The sequence below is a fragment of the Sapajus apella genome, unplaced genomic scaffold (assembly GCF_009761245.1).
Source record: "Sapajus apella isolate SASKATOON/1434 unplaced genomic scaffold, GSC_monkey_1.0 scaffold36, whole genome shotgun sequence".
In the NCBI taxonomy this organism is placed as follows: Eukaryota; Metazoa; Chordata; class Mammalia; order Primates; family Cebidae; genus Sapajus; species Sapajus apella.
This window is the reverse complement of record NW_022436976.1, coordinates 18,653,753-18,675,165: the sequence shown is the minus strand read 5'-3', so window position 1 is coordinate 18,675,165 and position 21,413 is coordinate 18,653,753. Positions and strand designations below refer to the sequence as shown.

At 38.7% G+C, this 21,413-nt stretch overlaps 1 protein-coding gene across 3 annotated transcripts in view; it reads left to right on the top strand.

Moving 5' to 3' along the window:
- Positions 1–21,413, top strand: part of IL12RB2 (interleukin 12 receptor subunit beta 2) — an 88,942-nt gene that overhangs the window by 40,173 nt on the left and 27,356 nt on the right. For all 3 annotated transcript variants that reach the window (XM_032296642.1, XM_032296641.1, XM_032296643.1), the window contains one exon: positions 1,538–1,757. In XM_032296642.1, coding sequence (XP_032152533.1) covers positions 1,538–1,757 — 220 coding nt within the window. The remainder of the gene's footprint in view (positions 1–1,537; positions 1,758–21,413) is intronic.

Below are 21,413 nucleotides of genomic sequence, written 5' to 3'. Positions count from 1 at the left end.
AAAATTGGGGGGCGAGTGGAGTAACAGTCCTATCTCTGGACTTGCAGAAGAGACAGATAGGGAAGGATGGAGTGAGAGATAGCTGAGGGGATGGCCTTCCTTCACCAGAATCTGCTTTAATGTGTTGTTTTTCTCCTCTGACAAAGGGCATATTTAATAATAATAGTTTAGAACATCCTACTCTAAAAAGCACTTGCTTATTCTAATCCATACAACAGGCCTATGAGATCAGCTGTGACAGATGTTTGAAAAGCTGACTTTAGACAAGGACAGAACGCCCACACAAAGGCCCACGGCAACGTGGCATCCTCCTGGGGCACTGACCATGGTTTAAGATCTAGTTTTGGGCCTTTTGGTCCACTGGAATGGACCTGCATTAACCAAGCTTCCAGAAATGGAAATATAAAAAATTAGATGCTCTTGGATTAATTTCAGCAAAAAATGCAGCTGTAGGGCCAACCAGAAAGCTTGAGTCAGCAGATCGGAACCTTCTCTCCCAGTATGCTAATTGTTTCAGAAGCCAAATTATAATCAGAAGGCCAATTTATTCACTTAAAGTGAAAAATACAAATTATAAGTGAACCAGATGTTCACGTTAGCCCAGCCTTTCCTGAAAGATAAATGACATAGGAAACCAAATTACTAGAAGAGTTCTCGGTGAGCAAGGGCATTTGCTGACTACAGGGTGTCTTTCAGCAAAGGCAGCTGGAGGCCCCCACTCATGGAAGGGACAGCCTTGCCAAGAAAACTGTAGCTCTTAAGTCTGGTGAGCAAGCCTTGCTCTCCTTGCATTAGGCATGGATGGGCACTACCAGTGCTAGACTTGGCAACTCTTCGTATTCTATGCTTCTGTTTCCCATGGTCCTTGTCAAAACAGGGTTATAATACAAATAATTAGTTCTCTGCTTACTTTCTGGGATTGCTCCCAAATGATCTCAATTGAAATTTTTGCATTTCCAAAAGCTGTTAGTCACACGTTTATGAACAGTGTCTCAGTTTCCCAGTACAGATGGCTAATTCAATTCAGTAAGTGAAGATTTTACTAGTTTAGCTCTTGAAAATCTTCTGTTTAATGTCTTGAGCAGCAGTGCACTTTCTATAGGAAAGGTTATTTGTGCGCATGTGATCTACAAGTTTAGAAATAGAGACTCGGGGGTTGAGTGCCTTGCCCTTGGGCTGTGTTATCAGTAGAGCTGGAACTCAAATCCAGATCTTCTGAGTTCAGATTCTACACTGGTTCTATTGGAGGTGACCAAGCTGTCTACTATTAGTAAGTTTCATTTTAAAGCAAAAAAAGGAAAATCAATGTGTTCTTAAGAATTATCTTTAAAAAACATTAACTGATTTTTTATTTCCTAAATGGCAGGGAGAGAAAGGTGGGTGTTGCATAAACGTGTGTAGCAGGGCACTTGAGATGATATGAATAAAAAGGTCACTCAGTGTAGCTGCCTGCTACATCTGGACCCATGAGGTCCAGGCACAGAGTATCAGTGATCTTGTCTGGGAGTAGACAGTGAATAAATGTGTCTTGTTACAGAATCTGAGCATCTCAGAGGCAAGAGGAAAAATTCTCCACTATGAGGTGACCTTGCAGGAGCTGACAGGAGGGAAAGCCGTAACACAGAACATCACAGGACACACCTCCTGGTCCACAGTCATTCCTAGAACCGGAAGTTGGACTGTGGCTGTGTCTGCAGCAAATTCAAAAGGCAGTTCTCTGCCCACTCGTATTAACATAACAAACCTATGTGGGGCAGGTAAGTTCTAATTCTTCTTTGACATTGTCTGTGGGAAACTGTGCCTTACTCATCTCTTAAGTTCTACAGGCGCAGCCCAGGGCCAAAAATGAGTAGCTAGGAGTTCAGGCTTTGGAGTCAAAAGCTTTCAGAGGCTTTTTTTTTTTTCCCCAAGCAGCCTATGAGTAGCCTTGGACAAGTGAATGAACACCTCTGAGCTTCAGTGCCTCCTCTCTAAAATAGAAATTATATTACCTGTCTCGTAGATTCATTTTGAAACTAAATATTAATCCATAGCAGGTATTTAATACATTGTAGTTAAGAAAATACTAGTTACATTAAATGGAACACCAATACCTGACCAGCTTTTATAGAAGCAGGAGTAATACATGTTGTTAAGTTTTAGAAAACATTTTACACCTACAGTCAAAACATTTTAAAACCAAAGCTGGGCATGGTGGTGTGTACCTATAGTCCCAGCTACTCAGGAGCATGAGCGGGGAGGGTTGCTTAAGCCCAGGAGTTCCATGCCAGTCTGGGCCTCACAGTGAGACCCTCCCCCACTTCATGAAAAACAAATAAATAAATATAACCAATAATATTGAAATTCTGACTCTAAATTCTAGTAAAATTTTGTTTAACCATCGCCCTTTATTGCACAAGTTTAGACATGTATCCAATTACCTTTATCAAAAAATTCCCAACGAGATATAGAGTCTCACATTTTATAGTCATATTCTCTGAAAATTAACTTCTCAGGATAAAAGCTCATGATTAGACAAGAAAATTGATATTAATCCTATTTCTCAAGATCTGTATTATGAAAGAATTCCATATCAAGTTCATTGGCCTAAATTCAAAAAATGCCTAATAGACTAAAACTCTGTAATTAGATCCTTCCTTAAAATTCAGTATAATGATTTATCTACCAGTGGGTTTAGTAATCTTCATTTTGAAAAAGTCTCTACCAAAATACAATTACTTAATATACACTGTTAAATCTTAGTTATATATCTTTTCAGTCATATATCTGTACACATAGAGATAAAGTAGTAGATAAAATACTTAGAAGAAAATACAGGTAAATATTAATGTGTGTGTGTGTGTGTGTATATATATATATATACATATATACATATATATATACACAAGTAAACAGTATACATGTTATATACATATAACCTTGGGTTGATGTATGAGTTTGGAATTTCTCTTGGAATTCGGGTTGTTCTTACCAAAGGCCTGACTATAGGAGCTTATTTATTTTCTCAAAAAAAGAGAAGTCCAGAGGTAGACAGCATAGGGCTGATGTGACAGCGCCATGACGCCATCGGGACTCTAGGCTCCTTTCTGTTCCCTCTGCCAAGTCTGGCTTTCATCCTCATGATGGAAATGGTCCAAGATGGCTGCCAAGGCTCTAGCTATTTCCTTCTAGACAGCAGAAAAGGAAAAGAAGGGCTCAGCCCTTACTCTTAAGGAGCTTCACCCCAGGTCTCACAACAACACTTGCATTCATCAGCCTACTGGTAACCTGATCACGCCCAGCTGCAAAAGAGGCTCAAAAATATACTAAGGCAGCAATGCTCCCTTGCTAAAAGTGATGAGGAGAAGGTGTTTGTAGGCAACTGGTAATCTCTGTCTCATGTATGGAAGAGACCTAAAGCAGGAACCTTGAAGGAAAAAAAAGTACTAGCTAAAGAGAAAAACACTTCAACTTCATGCATAGTAAAATAGATTTTTTTAAAGACATCATAAATAAAGCTTTAAAATACAAATGTATTTTAAATGTAAAAATACAAATAGCAATGTAAAATACAAATAGCAATGTAAAAAAAATCACATTTTTAGCAGAAGGAGGGTTGATTTCTATATATCTATATATTTATGTATATTTCTATTTATATAACTTTTTCAAATATATGAGACTAGGGAATATGAACAGGCAACTCAAAAAAAAGTATAAAAGGAGCAATAAAGATATGAAAATGTTTACCAGCAATCAATGAGATACAAATTTTGAGAAAACCTGAGAAACCAAATCAGAGAGAAAGAGTAGGTAGAATGAGCGTACCCTATGTTGGTGAGGGTGTGGGAAAATGGTACTCTGTACATTGCTAGTGAGTGTGTAAACTGGTACAACTTACTGGAGAGCTACTTGGCAATATGTAACAAACTTTAAATGTAAACTAATATCCTTCACTTTTTTTTTGGGTGGGGTGATGGAGTCTCGCTCTGTCACCCAGGCTGGAGTGCAGTGGCACGATCTCGACTAACTGCAACCTCCTGCCTCCCGGGTTCAAGCAATTCCCCTGTCTCAGCCTCCCAAGTAGGTGGGATTACAAGGGTGCCGGCCACCATGCCAGGCTAATTTTTATATTTTTTATAGAGACGGGGTTTCACTATATTGATCAGGCTGTTCTTGAACTCCTGACCTCAGGTGATCTGCCGGCCTCAGCCTCCCAAAGTTCTGGGATTACAGGCATGAGCCACCACACCTGGCCAACTTCTATCTTTTGACTAGGAAATTTTAGCCTTAGAAATGTATACTCAGCATATCATAGGATAAGTGCTTAAAAATATAAGTACAAAGATATCTGTTGAAAAATTGTTTGAAATCGAGAAACATCATAAACAACCTAAGTGTATAATAGTAAAGAATGGACTGATTAAACTCATCATGACCCTCACCTGCCTTAATTTTATACCAACAATAAAGGGATGTTGTAGCTATGTTTTTATTCACATGGACAAATAATACATTACAAGTGAAAAGGTAAGATTTTAAAAGTGTATATGAGATGATGCCATTTTAAATATATATTTACACCCAGTGCAAGTGGCTCACAGCTCTAATCCCAGCACTTTGGGAGGCCAAGTTGAGAGGATTGCTTGAGCCTAGAATTTTCAGACCAGCCTGGCCAACCTATGGAAAAAGATACAAAGAAATAAAAAGATTAGGGCCAGGCGCAGTGGCTTATGCCTGTAATCCCAGCACTTTGGGAGGCTGAGGCAGGCAGATCACCTGAGGGTGGGAGTTTGAGACCAGCCTAACCAACATGGGAGAAACCGCATCTCTAACTAAAAATACAATATTAGCCAGGCGTAGTGACACATGCCTGTAATTCCAGCTACTCTGAAGGCTGAGACAGGAGAATCACTTGAACCCAGGAGGCGGAGGTTGTGGTGAGCTGAGATTGTGTCACTGCACTCCAGCCTGGGCAACAAAAGGGAAATTCCATCTCAAAAAAAAAAAATTAACTAAAAAAAAAAAGAAGAAGAAAAAGATTAGTCAAGTGTGGTGGCTCACACCTGTGGTCCCAGCTACTTGGGAGGATGAGGTGGGGGGATTTCTTGAGGCCGGGAGGTTGAGATTGCAGTGAGCTATGATCGTGCCCGGCACTCCAGCCTAGGTGACAAAGTGAGACTCTATCTCAAAAATAAATAAATGCGTAAACATTTACATGAGCACGTATTTTTTGAAGGGTTAAAAAGAAAGTCTAGTTGAATATAGATGGAAATGTTAACAGAAATCATCTCTACATCTGGAATTACAAGTTATTTTTCTTCCCTTTTGCGTTTTATATTTAAAAATTTGTTCTTCAGTGGCTAAGTACTGCATATGTAATTTTTAAAGTGAATTCTGTGGTTCTATTCTGCTGTTTTTAAAATGAAATATATCAAAATGACTTATTTCTTCAAACGTCACTGTAGATGGGTCTTGAGGTTTTAAACCTCATGAATGCTCTGGTCCCATTCCGGGTTCCTTAGTTAGATTTGGTAACAACTTCTTAAATGCCACATTCATCATGTTAGAGTTCACTTCTACTTTGTTCATTCAACAGTCATGTTTGAGCATCTACTATAGACAATTGGAATCCGCCTGTAGGTTAAAGATACAGTTGAGGTCCTCAACTTATATTTAGTAAAGAGGGAGGGTCAGACATATAAACAAGTGCAGTACAGTAGAATAAGCGTGAGGTTAGAGGTATCATGGGGGCTCTAAGAATAGAGGAGAGCCAAAACATGCACTTGGAGAGGAGGCCAGGAGGAGTGGCGGCATGCTTACCAAGTATGGAGAGAGAAAGTGGTGCTAGCCAGGTGAAGGAGTGCAGGTGTGCAGGCGCGAGGATTTGTTTTAAAGTGAGAGTTGAGCAGGCACAAGACTTGAAAAGAAGAACTAGGGATGAGGAAGAAGTTGAAGACGAAGGAGAGGGGGGTTTAAATAAAGTCCCTGGGGAGATGGGAGATGATGAGGAGCCAGTGACCCAGAGCGGCAAGAGGAAGTCTTCATCCTCTGAGAGTGGACAGAGGACCATTGGTCACGGAATGATAAGAATGGGGTTGATGCACAGATCGTGTACTTCAGAGCAAGACATTATCTCAAAAAAAAAAAAAAAAAAAAAAAAAAAGGCCAGGGCCGAGCATGGTGGCTCATGCCTGTAATCCCAGCACTTTGAAAGGCTGAGCGGGCAGGTCACTTGAGGCCATGAGTTCAAAACCAGCCTGGCCAGCACAGTGAAACCCCATCTCTATCAAAAAATACAAAAATTAGGGAAGCATGGTATTGTGTGCCTGTAGTCTCAGCTACACAAGAGGCTGAGGCAGGAGAATCTCTTGAACCTGGGAGGCGAAGGTTGCAGTGAGCCAAGATCATACGGCACTCTAGCCTGGGCAACGGAGTGAGAGACCCTGTCTCAAAAAAAAAAAGAAAGAAAAAGAAAAAAAAAGAAATGTATGCTAGACCAACCAATCAACAAGTAAAATGTATTAAATATTTCAAAGACCCAGCTTTTTTACTCAAGAGCTCTTGAAACTACAGGAAGAGTCAGAAGCCAATACAGTCATAAACACAGGCTCACAGAGATGGCAGAGACTGGGGCCCTAGTAGGTGAAGTAACTGAGCCAAGATCATACATCCAATAGTAGCAGAGCTACATGGAAAACCAGACCAGCCTTGGGTGAGGACTTTTTCCAAATTCCTTATGAACTTTATAACTTCATACAGAAGCTCTCAGTGAAAATGGAGTTGGGAAATGGAATGATTGAGGCTGAAGGAATAATTTTGAAAGATGACAGGAAGAAGGTGAGTTGTTAGCAGATTTTTGAAGGAGAGAACATGCCCCAGCAAACATCATGAAAGAGGAAATTCTAGGCTGGTTCCTGGCAAGTGTGGTGACTCAGAGACTGACAAACCCTCGGCAATGCCAAGTTGATTTGTTTAGCTAATTCCAGAGAAAGCAGTGGTTAGAAAGGCTCTTTGGCTATTTTACCTCAATACGTGGCAAAGGATCTTGCAAACCATAGTGTTCAATAAATACTTGCTGAATTCGTAAATTTTATTCTAAAAAAAAAAACCAAAAAACAAAAAGCCCATAGCATAACCAGGACATCAAATACCAAGGCAAGTGAAGACAAGGAACCATTGCTGGGAATCCCAGTTCCTGACAAGATGGCCAGGACAGAGTCTACAGGCTCTACCACCAAACCTGGCCCTGAAGATGCTGCTGAGATAGGGTATGGATGGCTGAGTTCCCCCTGGTGGGGAATAGTGACAAAGCCGGAAGGACCAAGGGAGCTTTCTACTTGTTTTTTATTATTTCCCTTGTTGTCCTGTTGTGATCACTGCCCAGGTATCTCCCTGATGGGGTAGGAAATTCTGGACAGTGGGCAGAGTCACTGTCAAGGAACCCCTGGAAGCTCACTGGGGAGGAGAGCCAGCAGCAGAGTGCCTGTGAGCTGGCTGGCCCTTCAGCATTTTTTCCTGCCACCCATCCCATGGGCCTGGCAGTTTCAAACAAGAATAGTAGCCCAATTCCCTCATGAAAAGCAGACCCTACCATAGAGGTACTAGTTTGATTCTGGAGGTATGTGTATGCCTAAGGGGCGCCTGGGGACAGGAAGAGCTCAGGTTGTATCACTGTGGGATCTCTGACTGGAGATTTCCAGCTGAAAAGCCCCTCCTCCCTACCCTAAACATACCTGGAGGACCGTGAGCTACAGCTGAACTTAGACTCCTCTCCCCATAGAAAAAGAGAAGCCAAGGTTGCTGACCAATCAAACTAAGTAAAACATGATCCCAAAAGAAAATATCAGGACAAATGTGAAGACCACAAGCCCTAGGAATGACAGGCAACAAACCAGTATCATAGGAAACAGAACTAATCCAACAGATAATACAAAAGATTAGAAAATATTAAAAATGTCCTTAGAAAGATAAGAGAGAATACCAAAACATGAATTGGAAACAGGTAGTTATGAAGAAAACCCAAACAGAGTCAGATGGAATGTTTAGGGGCTTTTTATGTGAAATTAAACAGATTGCTTATTCACTCTTAAATATGCATGTTTTAGCCCAAGTGTGGTGACTCATGCCTGTAATTCTAGCACTCTGGAGGCCGAGATAGGCAGATCACTTGAGGCCAGGAGTTTGAGACCAACCTGGCCAACATGGCAAAATCCTGTCTCTACTAAAAAAAAAAAAAAAAAAAAAAATTAGCTCGGTGTAATGGTGCACGCCTATAATCCCAGCTACTCGGGAGGCAGAGGTACGAGAATGGTTTGAACCTAGGAAGTGGAGGTTGCAGTGAGCCAAGATCATGCCACTTCACTCCAGCCTGTGTGACAGAGTGAGACACTGTCTCAAAAAACAAAGAAAAGGAAAAAAAGCATGTTTTATTAGAATAACCTCAAAGGGTCATTGAAGAAAATGACTTCAGTGTTTTATAGCAACAAATAATGGCAAAATTTTTTTTTAAACATTTGAAGTTTCTCATATACTTTGTCTATTTAGAAAACAAACACATTTAGTTGTTTCCATCTCTTAAACTCCAGTAGCACTACATTCTTCAAACATCATTTCATATTAGGTCTTAATGTACTTTGAACATTTTGCTAGAATAGTATTCTACTTTTGTCTGAGAGTGGTCAATTACATCTATCTTTTCCAGCATACAAACTTCAATATATTTAAAAGGATGCAAGAAAAGTTTATTGAAACAACTAACTCAGCCAGTGGGATGAATAGCAGAGAGGACTGATGTGAAGATTAAATTAGTGAGAGGAAGACTCAGGGGGGAGTTCTTCCAGAACATGTAAAAAAATGGGTAAAGGGATTGAAAGATGAGAAAAATTAAAACACGAAAAGAACAGAAATAGAAGTTACATCAACCATCTAAAAGGAAGAGAGAAGAGGAAAAAAATGGAAGGGAACAAATATTCGAAGACTGGTGATCAAGAATATTACAGAATGAAAGAAAGACATAAGATCTCAAGTGGAAAGGCCTGAGAGTGCTAAACTCAACAGCACTTTTCATTTTATCATAGTGTAAGGACCTTAAAGCCAAAGAAAAAAGTATAACAATATTGAGAGAGAAAAAAGCAAGTCACCTACGAAGGAACGAGAATCAAAAGGATACTAGATATGTCAATAACAAAACATATAAAAATGTAATAAAGTAACATCTTCAAATGGAAGAAAGAAAATAACTTTAAATCTGGAAGTGTTCAACCAGCTAAACTATCATTTACAAATGAGAGAGAACTGGTTGGGCACAGTGGCTGATACCTGTAATCTCAGCACTTTGGGAGGCTGAGGCAGGTGGATCACCTGAGATCAGGAGTTCAAGACCAGCTTTCCCAACATGGTGAAGCCCCATCTCTACTAAAAATACAAATATTAGCCGAATGTGGTGGCGTGGACCTAGCTACTTGGAGGCTGAGGCAGAGGTTGCAGTGAGCCAAGATTGTGGCACTATACTCCAGCCTGGACAACAAGAGTCAGACTCCATCTCAGAATAAATAAATTAATTAATCAATTAAAATGAAAGCTAAAAAAATTAAAATGAGAGAGAACTTAGGTAATAAATTCAGAGGAACAAGATGTAAGGAAACAATAAAGGTAAAGATAGAAATTAATAAAGTAGGCAATAGCAATATTTAAAATCCAATACAAATGATTGATAAAACCTAAAGTTCATTTGTTAAAAGCCTAATATAATAGATAAGCCTCTGTCAGCACAACTAGGATAAAAGAGAGAAAGAAGATGCAAATAAAACACCAAGCAAAACAAGAGAGAGGAATATTTTCTCCTAGTAAAAGCAAACTTTAAAACCTAGATGAAATAAACCTAAGGTTAAAAAATTTTTAAGCTAAAATTGACACAAAAAATATTTTTAAAACTTAAATAGGCCGGGCATGGTGGCTCATGCCTGTATTCCCAGCCCTTTGGGAGGCCCAGGTGGGTGGATCATGAGGTCAGGAGTTCAAGACCAGCCTGGCCAAGATGATGAAACCCCATCTCTACTAAAAATACAAAAATTAGCTGGACATAGTGGTGGGTGCCTGTAATCCCAGCTACTAGGGAGGCTAAGGCAGAGAATTGCTTGAAACCAGGAGCCAAGATGGCACCACTGCACTTCAGCCTGGGCGACAGAGAGAGACTTTGTCTAAAAAACAAACAAACAAACAAACAAACAAAACCATTTAAATAATAACTATTAAAGAAGTTGAAATAAGAATTAAAAACTTAGACCAGGCGCAGTGGCTCATGCCCATAATCCCAGCACTTTAGGAGGCCAATGCAGGCAGATCACTTGAGGTCAGGAGTTCCAGACCAGCCTGGCCAATACGGTGAAACCCCGTCTCTACAAAAATACAAAAAATTAGCCAGGCATGGTGGTGCATGCCTGTAGTCCCAATGACTCGGGAAGCTGAGGCCTGAGAATGGCTTGATTCCGGGAGGCAGAGATTACAGTGAGCCAAGATCGTGCCACTGAGCTCCAGCCTGGGTAACAGAGGAAGACTCTGCCTCAAAAAAGAAAAAAAATTAAAAAATAAAAAACTATTTCCATACAACCTGACCTCCAAAAAAGCCCCAGTTCCAAATTGTTTTACAGCTGAACTCTGAATTCAATGTTAATTCAAGTTGCTATAAAAAATATAAATAAAGCTGTACAACTCATTTTCTAAAGCTAATTTAACTTTGATATTAAAACCAGATAAAGATAGTACAAGAAAAGTTATTGCTTAAATCACTTATGAACATTGACACATAACCTGAATGAATGAGAGATTCGAATTCAACACATGTATTAAAAATTAGTGGAGGTAGGCACAGTGGCTCATGCTTCCCAGCACTTCGGGAGGCTGAGATGGGTGGATCACTTGAGGTCAGGAGTTCAAGACCAGCCTGGCCAACATGGCAAAACCCTGTCTCTACTAAAAATACAAAAATTAGCCGGGCAGCATGGCACGTGCCTGCAGTCCCAGCTACTCGGGAGGCTGAGGCAGGAGAATCACTTGAACCTGGGAGGCGGCAGTTTCAGTGGGCTGAGATCACACCATTGCACACCAGCCTGGGCAACAGAATGAGATTCTATCTCAAAAGAAAAAAAAAAAAATTAGTGGTGATACTTTCAGTTTCCAGCCTAGTATCTAAGGCACCTTGGAGGTCATCATTCTATCATAATAACAAGTAAAAACTCAACGAACGGGAAATCAACAATTTTTCTTTGACCTATGAGAAAAGTGAGGCTGTGTAGCAAGCCACTGCCCGGAAAATTGAAGGGATAGACAGGCAAATGCAGAGAATCATAAATTACCATAGCAAAAATCCCCAAGCAGAAAACTTCATGGGAATCAGGGCTGAGGTAGGAAAACCTGAACTGTAACTCACAAGCTGCTGGAGGCTCAGAACAGACACATCTGAGAGTTAAAATCTCCACTGGGGATCAGTCCTCACAGTTTTATGAGTTTCACCTTAAGGAACTTGAGCAGGGGCTGGGTGCGGTGGCTCACACCTGTAATCCCAACATTTTGGGAGGCCAAGGCAGGCGGATCACTAGAGGTCAGGAGTACAAAACCAGCCTGGCCAATATGGTGAAACCCCATCTCTAGTAAAAACACAAAAATTAGTCGGTGTGATGGTGCGTGCCTGTGATCTCAGCTACTTGGAAGGCTGAGGCAGGAAAATCACTTGAACCAAGGAGGCGGAGGTTGCAGTGAGCTGAGAGGACACAACTGCACTCTAGCAGGGGTGACAGAGTGAGACTGTCTCAAAACCAAAAAAGGGGGAGCTTCACCAGCTTCTCACAGTGAATATAAGAAAAATTCCCCATGTTTCTCTCAGGGGGAGGGAAAAAGGAACTGTTACAAAATGCATCAGAGTTGACCAAATGCAGTGGCTCACATCTGTAATCCCAGAACTTTGGGAGGCCAAGGTGGGCGGATCATTTGAGGTCAAGAGTTTGAGACCAGCCTGGCAAAACTCCATTTATACTGAAAACACAAAAATTAGCTGGGCGTGGTGGTGTGTACCTGTAATCCCAGCTACTCAGGAGGCTAAGGCAAGAGAATCACTTGAACCGGGGAGGCAGGGATTGCAGTGAACCAAGATCACACCACAGCACTTCAGCCTGGGCAAGACTCTTTCTAAAAAAAAAACCAAAAACACCAGAGCATTCTGTTCTTAACAAGGCCTGCCCTCCAAAGAAACTGTTTTAACAGGGCTAAACTATTGGAGTTCTATCAGAGCCTCACCAAACTGATGAGAGGAACACATCCAATTCCATCCTGGTCTGGCCTTCTGTGTAGAGGGAGAGGAAATACCCAACCCAATCCTCTCTAGCCTTCTAGGTGGGAGAAAGAAAATACCCAACTCCAGCCCACTGTAGCCATCCTATCCCACTTAAGCGGGGTGGAAAAACTGATAAGCACTGTGAAGTTCCCAGTCCAGGGGCAAAGGCTCACAAAAAAAACTGGGATCTAATCATAAGGTTATAGAATGCTTTCTCTCTCCCCACACCTTTCTACCACATTGCTAAAGCCCATTTACTGCAGATTCTTTTAACTCAGCAAATTATATCCACCTTACAAGAAAAAATTGTAGGGCATACAAAAAGGCAAAAACAAACAACAACAAAACAACAGTTTGTTGAGACACAGCAAGCATCAGAACCACACTTGGATATGGCAGGGATGTTGGAATTATCAGATCAGGAATTTAAAACTACTATGATTAATATGCTAAGGGCTCTCAGAGATAAAGTAGAAAACATGCAAAAAACGAAGGGCGGGGTAACCAGAGAGATGAGATTCCTAAGAAAGAAGCAAAAAAGAAATGTTAGAGATCAAAAACAGTGTAACAGAAATGAAGAATGTCTTTGATGGGTGATTCATGAAATAGACATATCTGGGGGAGGAGTTTTTGAGCTTGAAGATATGTCAATAGAAACTGCTAAAACTGAAAAGCAGAGAACAAAGACTGAAAAAACATAACAGCATATACGAAATCTGTGGGAAAACTGCAAAAGATGTAACATACACATAATGGAAATACCAGAAGATAATAAAAAAAAAAAGAAAGAAAAGAAATATTTGAAACAATGATGAATAGAATTTCTCAAATTAATGTCAGACACCAAACCGCAGACCTAGGAAGCTTAAAGAACACCAAACAGGGTAAATGCCACCCTCCAGCCACAAAAAAAACTATACCTATGTACATCATTCAAACTGCAGAAAATCAGAATAAAGAAAAACTCTTCAAAGAAGCCACAGGAAAAAGAAAACTTATCTATATGAGAGCAAAGTTAAGAATGACATCTAACTTCTTCAAAGACACCATGCAGGCCGGGCACACTGGCTCCCAGCCCTTTGGGAGGCCAAGGCAGGTGGATCACCTGAGGTCAGGAATTCGAGACCATCCTGACCAACATGGTGAAACCCTCTCTCTGATAAAAGTACAAAAATTAGCTGGGTATGATGGCATGAGCCTTGTAATCCCAGCTACTTAGGAGGCTAAGGCCGGAGAATCGCTTGAACCTGGAAGGCGGAGGTTGCAGGGAGCTGAAATTACACCACTGTACTCCAGCCTAGGCAACCAAGTTAGACTCTGTCTCAAAAAGAAACCATACAAGCAAGAAGAGAGTAGAGTAAAATATTTAAGATATTGAGAGAAAAAAGCCCACCAACCTAGCAGTCTATACCCTGTGAAATTATCCTTCAAAAGTGAGGGAGAAATAAAGACTTTCTCAGACAAACATTGAAGAAATTTGTTGCCAGCAGACCTGCCTAGTGAAAAATGTGAAATGAAGCTTTTCAGAGAGAAGGAAAATGAGATAGGTCAGATATTTGCAACTACATAGAAAAAGGAAGAACATCAACAAAGAAATAAGTGAAGGCAAAATGCAAACTTTATTCTTATTCTTAATTGATCAAACAGGTAGCAGTTTATTCAAAACAATAATGATAACAATGTATTTGATTACATATGTTTGTGTATTATAAATGCCTATGTATGCTTATGTATAAGTGAAATGAATGACAGCAATGAATCCCAGCAAGGGATAGGAGGGAGGAATTTGGATTCTTTTGCTATTTTAAGGTATTTCTGCTACCCATGAAGCAGTATGTTGTTATTTGAAAGGGGATTTGAATTAGTTGTAAATGTAGGTTGCAAACAGTAAGGAAAGCACTAAAAAAATTTTAAAAGGAATATAACTGACATACTAAAAAAATAGCAGAAAATGAAATAATATAAACTGATCCATTAAAATCACAAATGGCAGAAAAAGAATGAAAAACAAAACAAGGGACAAATGACAAAGGCAACAAATAGAAAACAGTAACACGTAGTACATATTACTTCAACTCCATCAAGTTTTTGTGAACATCATGGGACTAAACACACCAATTACAAAACAAAGTCAAAGTGGATAAAAAATAAGACCCAATTATAGTTGTCTATAAGAAACCAACTTTAAATATTTAGACACATAGGCCAGCACAGTGGCTCACACCTATAATCCCAGCAATTTGGGAGGCTGAGGCGGGTGGATCACTTGAGGTCAGGAATTCAAGACCAGCCTGGTTAACATAGTGAAACTCTATCTCTCCTAAAAATACAAAAAATAGCTGGGCATGGTGGGGCACACCTATAATCTCAGCTACTTGGGAGGCTGAGGCAGGAGAATCGCTTGAACCTGAGAGGTGAAGGCTGCAGTGAGCCGAGATCGCGCTGCGGTACTCTAGCCGGCGAGACAGAGGGAGACTATGTCTCAAAAATAAATCAACAAATTAAAAAATAGACACATATAGAGCAAATATAAAGGAATAGAGAAAGATATGCCACGTTAACGTTAATCAAAAGGAAGCTGGAGTAGCTGTATTAATTTCAGACAGAACAGACTTCAAAGCAGAGAAAGTTATCAGTGGTAATGAAGAGCATTACATAATGATAATGGAATCTTACTCTCAAAGAAAACATAACAATCTTTAATGTGTATGGACCTAACAACAACAGTCAAAATGCATGAGTCAAAAGCAGGTAGAACTGCAAGGAAAAATAGATGAATCCACTATCACAGTCAGACTTCAAGACCACTGTGTCAGAAATGGACAGACCCTGCAGACGGGACAAAGGCTGCAGACAGAAAATCATTAAAGACATAGTTGACATCAACTAAACATAATTGACATCTGTAGCCAACTTCATCTAACAACAGCATAATACACATTCTTCTCATGCTCACATGGAACCTTCACCAAGACAGACCATATTCTAGGCCATAAAATATGCCTTAACAAATTTAAAAAAATAGATATCATGCAAGTCTGCTCCCAGACCACAAGGGAAATAAACTGGAAATCAATACAGAAATATAGCTGTAAAATCCCAAAATAGATATTAAACAACACACTTCTAAATAACACATCGGTCAAAGAATAGGTCTCAAGAAAAATTTTAAAATATTTTGAACTAAATGAAAATAAATATAAAACATCAGAATTTATGGAATGCAGCAAAATCAGTGCTTAGAGGAAAATTTATAACATTGAATGAATATATTAGAAAAAAAGAGAGGTCAAGAGATCAAGACCATCCTGGCCAACATGGTGAAACCCTGTCTCTACTGAAAAAAAAAAAATTAGCTGGACATGGTGGTGTGTGCCTGTAGTCCCAGATATTCATGAGGCTGAGGCAGAAGAATCACTTGAACCCAGGAGGTAGAGGTTGCAGTGAGCCAAGATTGTGCCCCTGCACTCCAGCCTGGGTAACAGTGCAAAACTCCCCCCCACCAAAAAAAAAAAAAATTCCAGCCAGGTTAACTAAAAACAAGAGAGAAAGAGGATGAGAATTACCAATATAATAAAAAGGGGCTATCATCACTGATCTCATGGACATCAAAAGAATAATAATCAAATACTATGAACAACTCTATACCCACAAATTTGATAATCTAGATGAAATGGACCAATTCATTGAAAGACACAATCTGCCAAAATTAACACAAAAAGAAATAGACAATTTGAATAGGTCTATATCTAATAACAAAATTGAATCAATAATTAATAACCTTCCAAAGCAGAAGGAACTAGCCTCAGATGAGTTCACTGGTGAAGTCTACCAAACATTTAAGGAAAAAAAAAATCATACTAATTATCTACAATCTCTTCCAGAAGATAGAGCCAGAGAAAACACTTCCAAACTCATTCTATTAGGCCAGCATTACCCAAATACCAAAACTAAAAGTATTACAAGAAGAGAAAACTGCAGCCCAGTATCTCACATGAACATAGATACAAAAATCTTCAACAAAATATTAGCAAATCAAGTCAAGCCATATATGAAAAAAAATTATACACCAAGATGTGGTGGGATTTATCCCAGGTATGCAAGGCTGGTTCAATATTTAAAAATCCATTAATGTGACTGCTCATGGTGGCTCATGCCTGTAATCCCAGCACCTTGGGGGGCTGAGGTGGGAGGATTGCTTGAGTCCAGGAGTTTGAAACCAGCCTGGGCAAAATAGCAAGAACTTGTCTCTATTTTTTTAATTTTAAAAAAAGAAGAAAAAAATCAATTAATGCAATTCATTATATCAACAGGCTAAAGAAGAAAATCAGATGATTATATCAATAGATACAGAAAAGGCATTTTACAAAATCTAACATGAATTCATGATTAAAAACTTTTGGCAAATTAGGAAGAGAAGGTAATTTCAACTACTTGATAAAAAAAAATCTGCAAAAATCCTGCAGCTAACATCATATTTATTGGTGAGAAACTGGAAGTTTTTCCACTAAGATAAGGAACAAACCAAAGATGTCTTCTCTCACCCACTGTATTGGTGAAATAATAGATAAATAAATCAACTATACAGAATAGATAATCCAGAAATAGGCCAACATAACTATATTCAAGTGATCTTTACAAACGAACAAAGGTAATACCATGGAGCAAAGACTGTCTTTTCAGCAAATGGTGCTGGAACAACTGGGCATTCATATGCAAAAATAAATGAATCATAAACCTTAACTCCTCACAATAAATTAACTCAAAGTGCATCACAGACTTAACTATAAAGTGAAAAACTATATAACTTTCAAAAGATAATATAGGAGAAAATGTAGATGACATTGGGTATGGCAATGACTTTTTAGATACAAGACCAAGGACACGATCTATGAAAGAAAGAATTGATAAGCTGAACTTCATTAGAATTTAAAATGTCTGCTCTGTGACAGACACTACTGAGAGAGTGAAAAGACACAGACTACAGAAAATATTTACAAAAGACATACTTGGTAAAGCACTGTTATCCCAAATATACAAAGAACAACTTAAAACTTAAGAAAATTGGACAACCAATCAAAAATGAGCAAAAGATGCAACTGACACCTCATCAAAGAAGATGGCAAATAAACACATAAAATGATGATCAACATCATGTGTCATTAGACAATTGCAAATTAAAGCAACAATGAGATATCACTATACACCTACTAGAATGGCCAACATCTAAAACACTGACAACAGAAAATGCTGGCAAGGATGTAGAGTAACAGAAACCCTCATTCAATGCTAATGGGAATGCAAAATGAAACAGTTACTTTGGAGAAATTGGAAGTTTCTTACAAAACTAAACATACTCTTACCATATGATCTAGCAATCCCACTCCTTGGTATTTACCCAAATGAGCTCAAAACTTGTATCCATACAAAAACCTGCACGTGAATATTTATGTGTTTTGTCTACAATTGCCAAAACTTGGAGAAAAAAATACAAGATATTATTCAGTAGGTGCATAGATAAATAAGTGGTGGTCTTTCTAGATAATTAAATATTACTTGGTAGTAAAAACACATGAGTTCTCAAACGCTGAAAAGATATGAAGGGCCGATAGATGCATATTACTAAGTGAAAGAAACCAATCTGAAAAGGCTACATACTGCATAATTCCAGATATATTGACGTTGTGGAAAAGGCAAAACTACAGCTAGAATAAAGGATTCAGTGGTTGCAAGGGTTGGAGAACGGAGCAATGAATAAATGAAGCACTGAGGACTTTTAGGGCAGTGAAACAACTCCGTATGATACTATAATAGTGAATGCATGTTATTATACATTTGCCTAAACCACAAAATGTACAACACCAAGAATAAAACCTGATGTAAGATGGACTTTGGTGATAATGATGTGTTAGTGTAGGTTCATCGATTGTAACCAATGTTCCCCTTTGATACAGAATTTTGATATCAGGAGAAGCTATGCACATGTAGGGACAGAAGTATATGCAATATATCTATATCTTTGCTCAATTTTGTTGAAAACCTAAAACCGTTTCTGCTACTAAAAAAAAAAGTTTGTTTTTGAAAGTCTCAGCCAAAAAAGAAAACTACAGAATGATCAAGTAGGGTTGATCCCAAGAACACAAGGATGGGTCAATATCAGAAAAATGTAACCATGTAATTTATCACATTAGAACTGAAAGAGAAAGAAAAAATGATATGTTTTTACCAGATGTAAAAAAATAAAAATTTAGTTTAAAAAAGCTTTAATAAATAAATGTATTTCATAAAAATAAAAACTTTGAAAACTATGAACAAAATAAAATTTTTTAGCTTTTTAAAGACTTTCTACCAAAAACATGCAGCATACATGATCTTAATAAAACAATATACACACGTTCTCTTTAAAACTTGCAATAAGTTAAGAACCAAAAATGGAAATAAGAAATTTAATTCAAAATTGAAAGGAGGAGATGTTTTAAGTGTGTTGCTAATAAAATTATTTACATGAAACATTCAACAAGGCCAGCAGACAAATTATTAGTTTAGTAGGTTTGCCAGAATAACACACACAGATTAACAGTAGAAAAAGTAGTAGAAAATGAGATGCCATTTAAATAGCAAACCAAAAGTACTGGTTGGGCACAGTGGCTCATGCCTGTAATCCCAGCACTTTGGGAGGCCAAGATGGATGGATCACTTGAGGTCAGGAGTTTCAAGACCAGCCTGGCCAACAGAGTGGAACCCTTCTCTCTTTCTCTCTCTTTCTAATAATAGAAAATAATTTTTCTATTATTAAAATAGAAAAATTAGCTGGGCATGGATAGCAGTTGCCTATAATCCCAGCTACTCAGGAGGCTGAGACGAGAGAATTTCTTGAGCCTGGGAGACCGTGGTTGCAGTGAACTGAGACTATGCCATTGCACTGTAGCCTGGGCAGCTGAGCAAGACTCCGTCTCAAAAAAAAAAAAAAAAAAGAAAGAAGTAAAGTATAAAGTGTTTAGGAATTAACGTAACAAAGAACACATAGAAACTTTAAGGAGGAATTTTTAAAACTCCATTAAATGATATAGAAGATGACTCTGACAAACTGATGCTAAAAGCTATATGGAAGAATAAAGTTTCATGAATATCTAAGACCATTTTGAAAAAAAGAACGCCAGGCGTGGTGACTCACCACTGTATTCCCAGCACGTGGAAAGGCTGAGGTGGACGGATCACTTGAGGTCAGGAGTTGGAGACCAGCCTGGCCAACATGGTGAAATCCCGTCTCTACTAAAAATACAAAAAATTAGACAGGCATGGTGGCAGGCACCTGTAATCCCAGCTACTCAGGAGGCTGAGGCAGAAGAATCGCTTGAATCCAGGAGGTGGACGTTGTAGTGAGCCAAGATTGTACCACAGCACACCAGCCTAGGCAACAGAGGGAGATTCTGTCTCTAAATAAATAAAATAAAATAAAATAGAGCAAAAAGGAAATGACTTTACTGACCAACTAGACATTACAAAGTTTAGTAACATGAACAGTGTTTTCTGGTAAAGTGGCCTACCTAGACACAGACCCGTGATGATATGAAACTTGGTACATGACAGGGATGAGATGCCAAATGTGATGACATTGGGAAAAATTGACTCACCATGTGGAAAAGATAGTAAAATTTATTCTCTCCCTAAAAAAAACCCTTTTGTTAGATTTGAATTTAAAAACCTAAATGTGAAACATAAAACTAAAAACCAATAGGAGAAAATGTAGCTAAGTATTTTCATGACCCTAGGATGGAAGGATTTCATAAATACTATGGAAAGTACACAAATCATGGATAAATTTACCAACTTCAAAGTAGCTATATATGTGCAAGAGTAGCTATAAATGTGTCATAAAGTTATCAGAGAATTGACAGCCTAGGGTAAGATACTGTTGAAAACTGCTAAGTGACTAAAATCTAGAATATAAGAAGCTATCTGCAAATCAGAGAGAAGGCAGGAAAACCAATGGAAATGAGTGAAGTATATGAACTGGCAATTCACAGAAGGGAAAAGTCAAATAGCTAATAATGTATGAAAAGAAGCTCAGCCTCATAAGAAATCAGAAAAATGAAAATAAAACCACAATTAAATACCACTTTATAGATACCAGATTGATAAAAATTAGAAAAATCAGATAATACTAAGTATTGGTGGAGAAATGAGAACCCTCATGTGTTTCTTGCTGGAGTGTCAGCTGGCTATTTTAGAGAACAATCTGGCAGTATTTAGTAAAATAATATGTGAATTTGCTCTATAATGAAGCAATTCTATGCATATATATCCAGAAACATTCTTGTACAGACATGCAAGAATATTCATTGCATCCTTGTTGGTGTTTGCAAACACTCCAAAAGAACTTCCTGCCACTCAAAGACTGGACAAGTAAAGGGTTTAGGCAACAGTCTGAAGGAATGAGTTGGATTTACATACAGCAGCAGGATGTATATGTCCCAGAAACATAATGTTGAGTGAAAAAAAGAAAAAGCATTAGATTTATCTCCGAACACATCTCATGAAAATTCAACACATATGCACAAAATAACACTAATTTTCAAGAACAGGAATTTGTCTCAATAAATATATGAAAAATTGATTAGAAAGATGCCTAATATGTTCACTAGATTAGGCCCCTTTGAGGCTATAGAAATGGAGAAAGGAATGGGGCCAGGCGTGTTGGCTCATGCCTGTAATCCAAGCACTTTGAGAGGCTGAGGCAGGATGATCACTTGAGCCCACAGGTTTGAGATCAGCCTGGGCAACATAGCAAGTCCTCATCTCTCTCTAATAATAATAATAATAATAAATTAGCTGTGCGTGGTGTCACACGCCTGTGGTCACAGCTACTCAGGAAGCTAAGGTGGGAGGATCAGATGAATCTGAGAGGTCAAGGCTGCAGTGATCTGTGCTTACACCACTGCACTCCAGCCTGGGTGACAGAGCCAGACTCTGTCTCAAGAAAAAAAACAAATAAATGAGAGAGAGAGAGAGAGAGAGAGAAAGGGGAAAGAGAAAAAGAAAGAAGAAAGAAAGAAAGAAAGAAAGAAAAAGAAAGAAAGAAAAAGAAAGAAAGAAAGAAAGA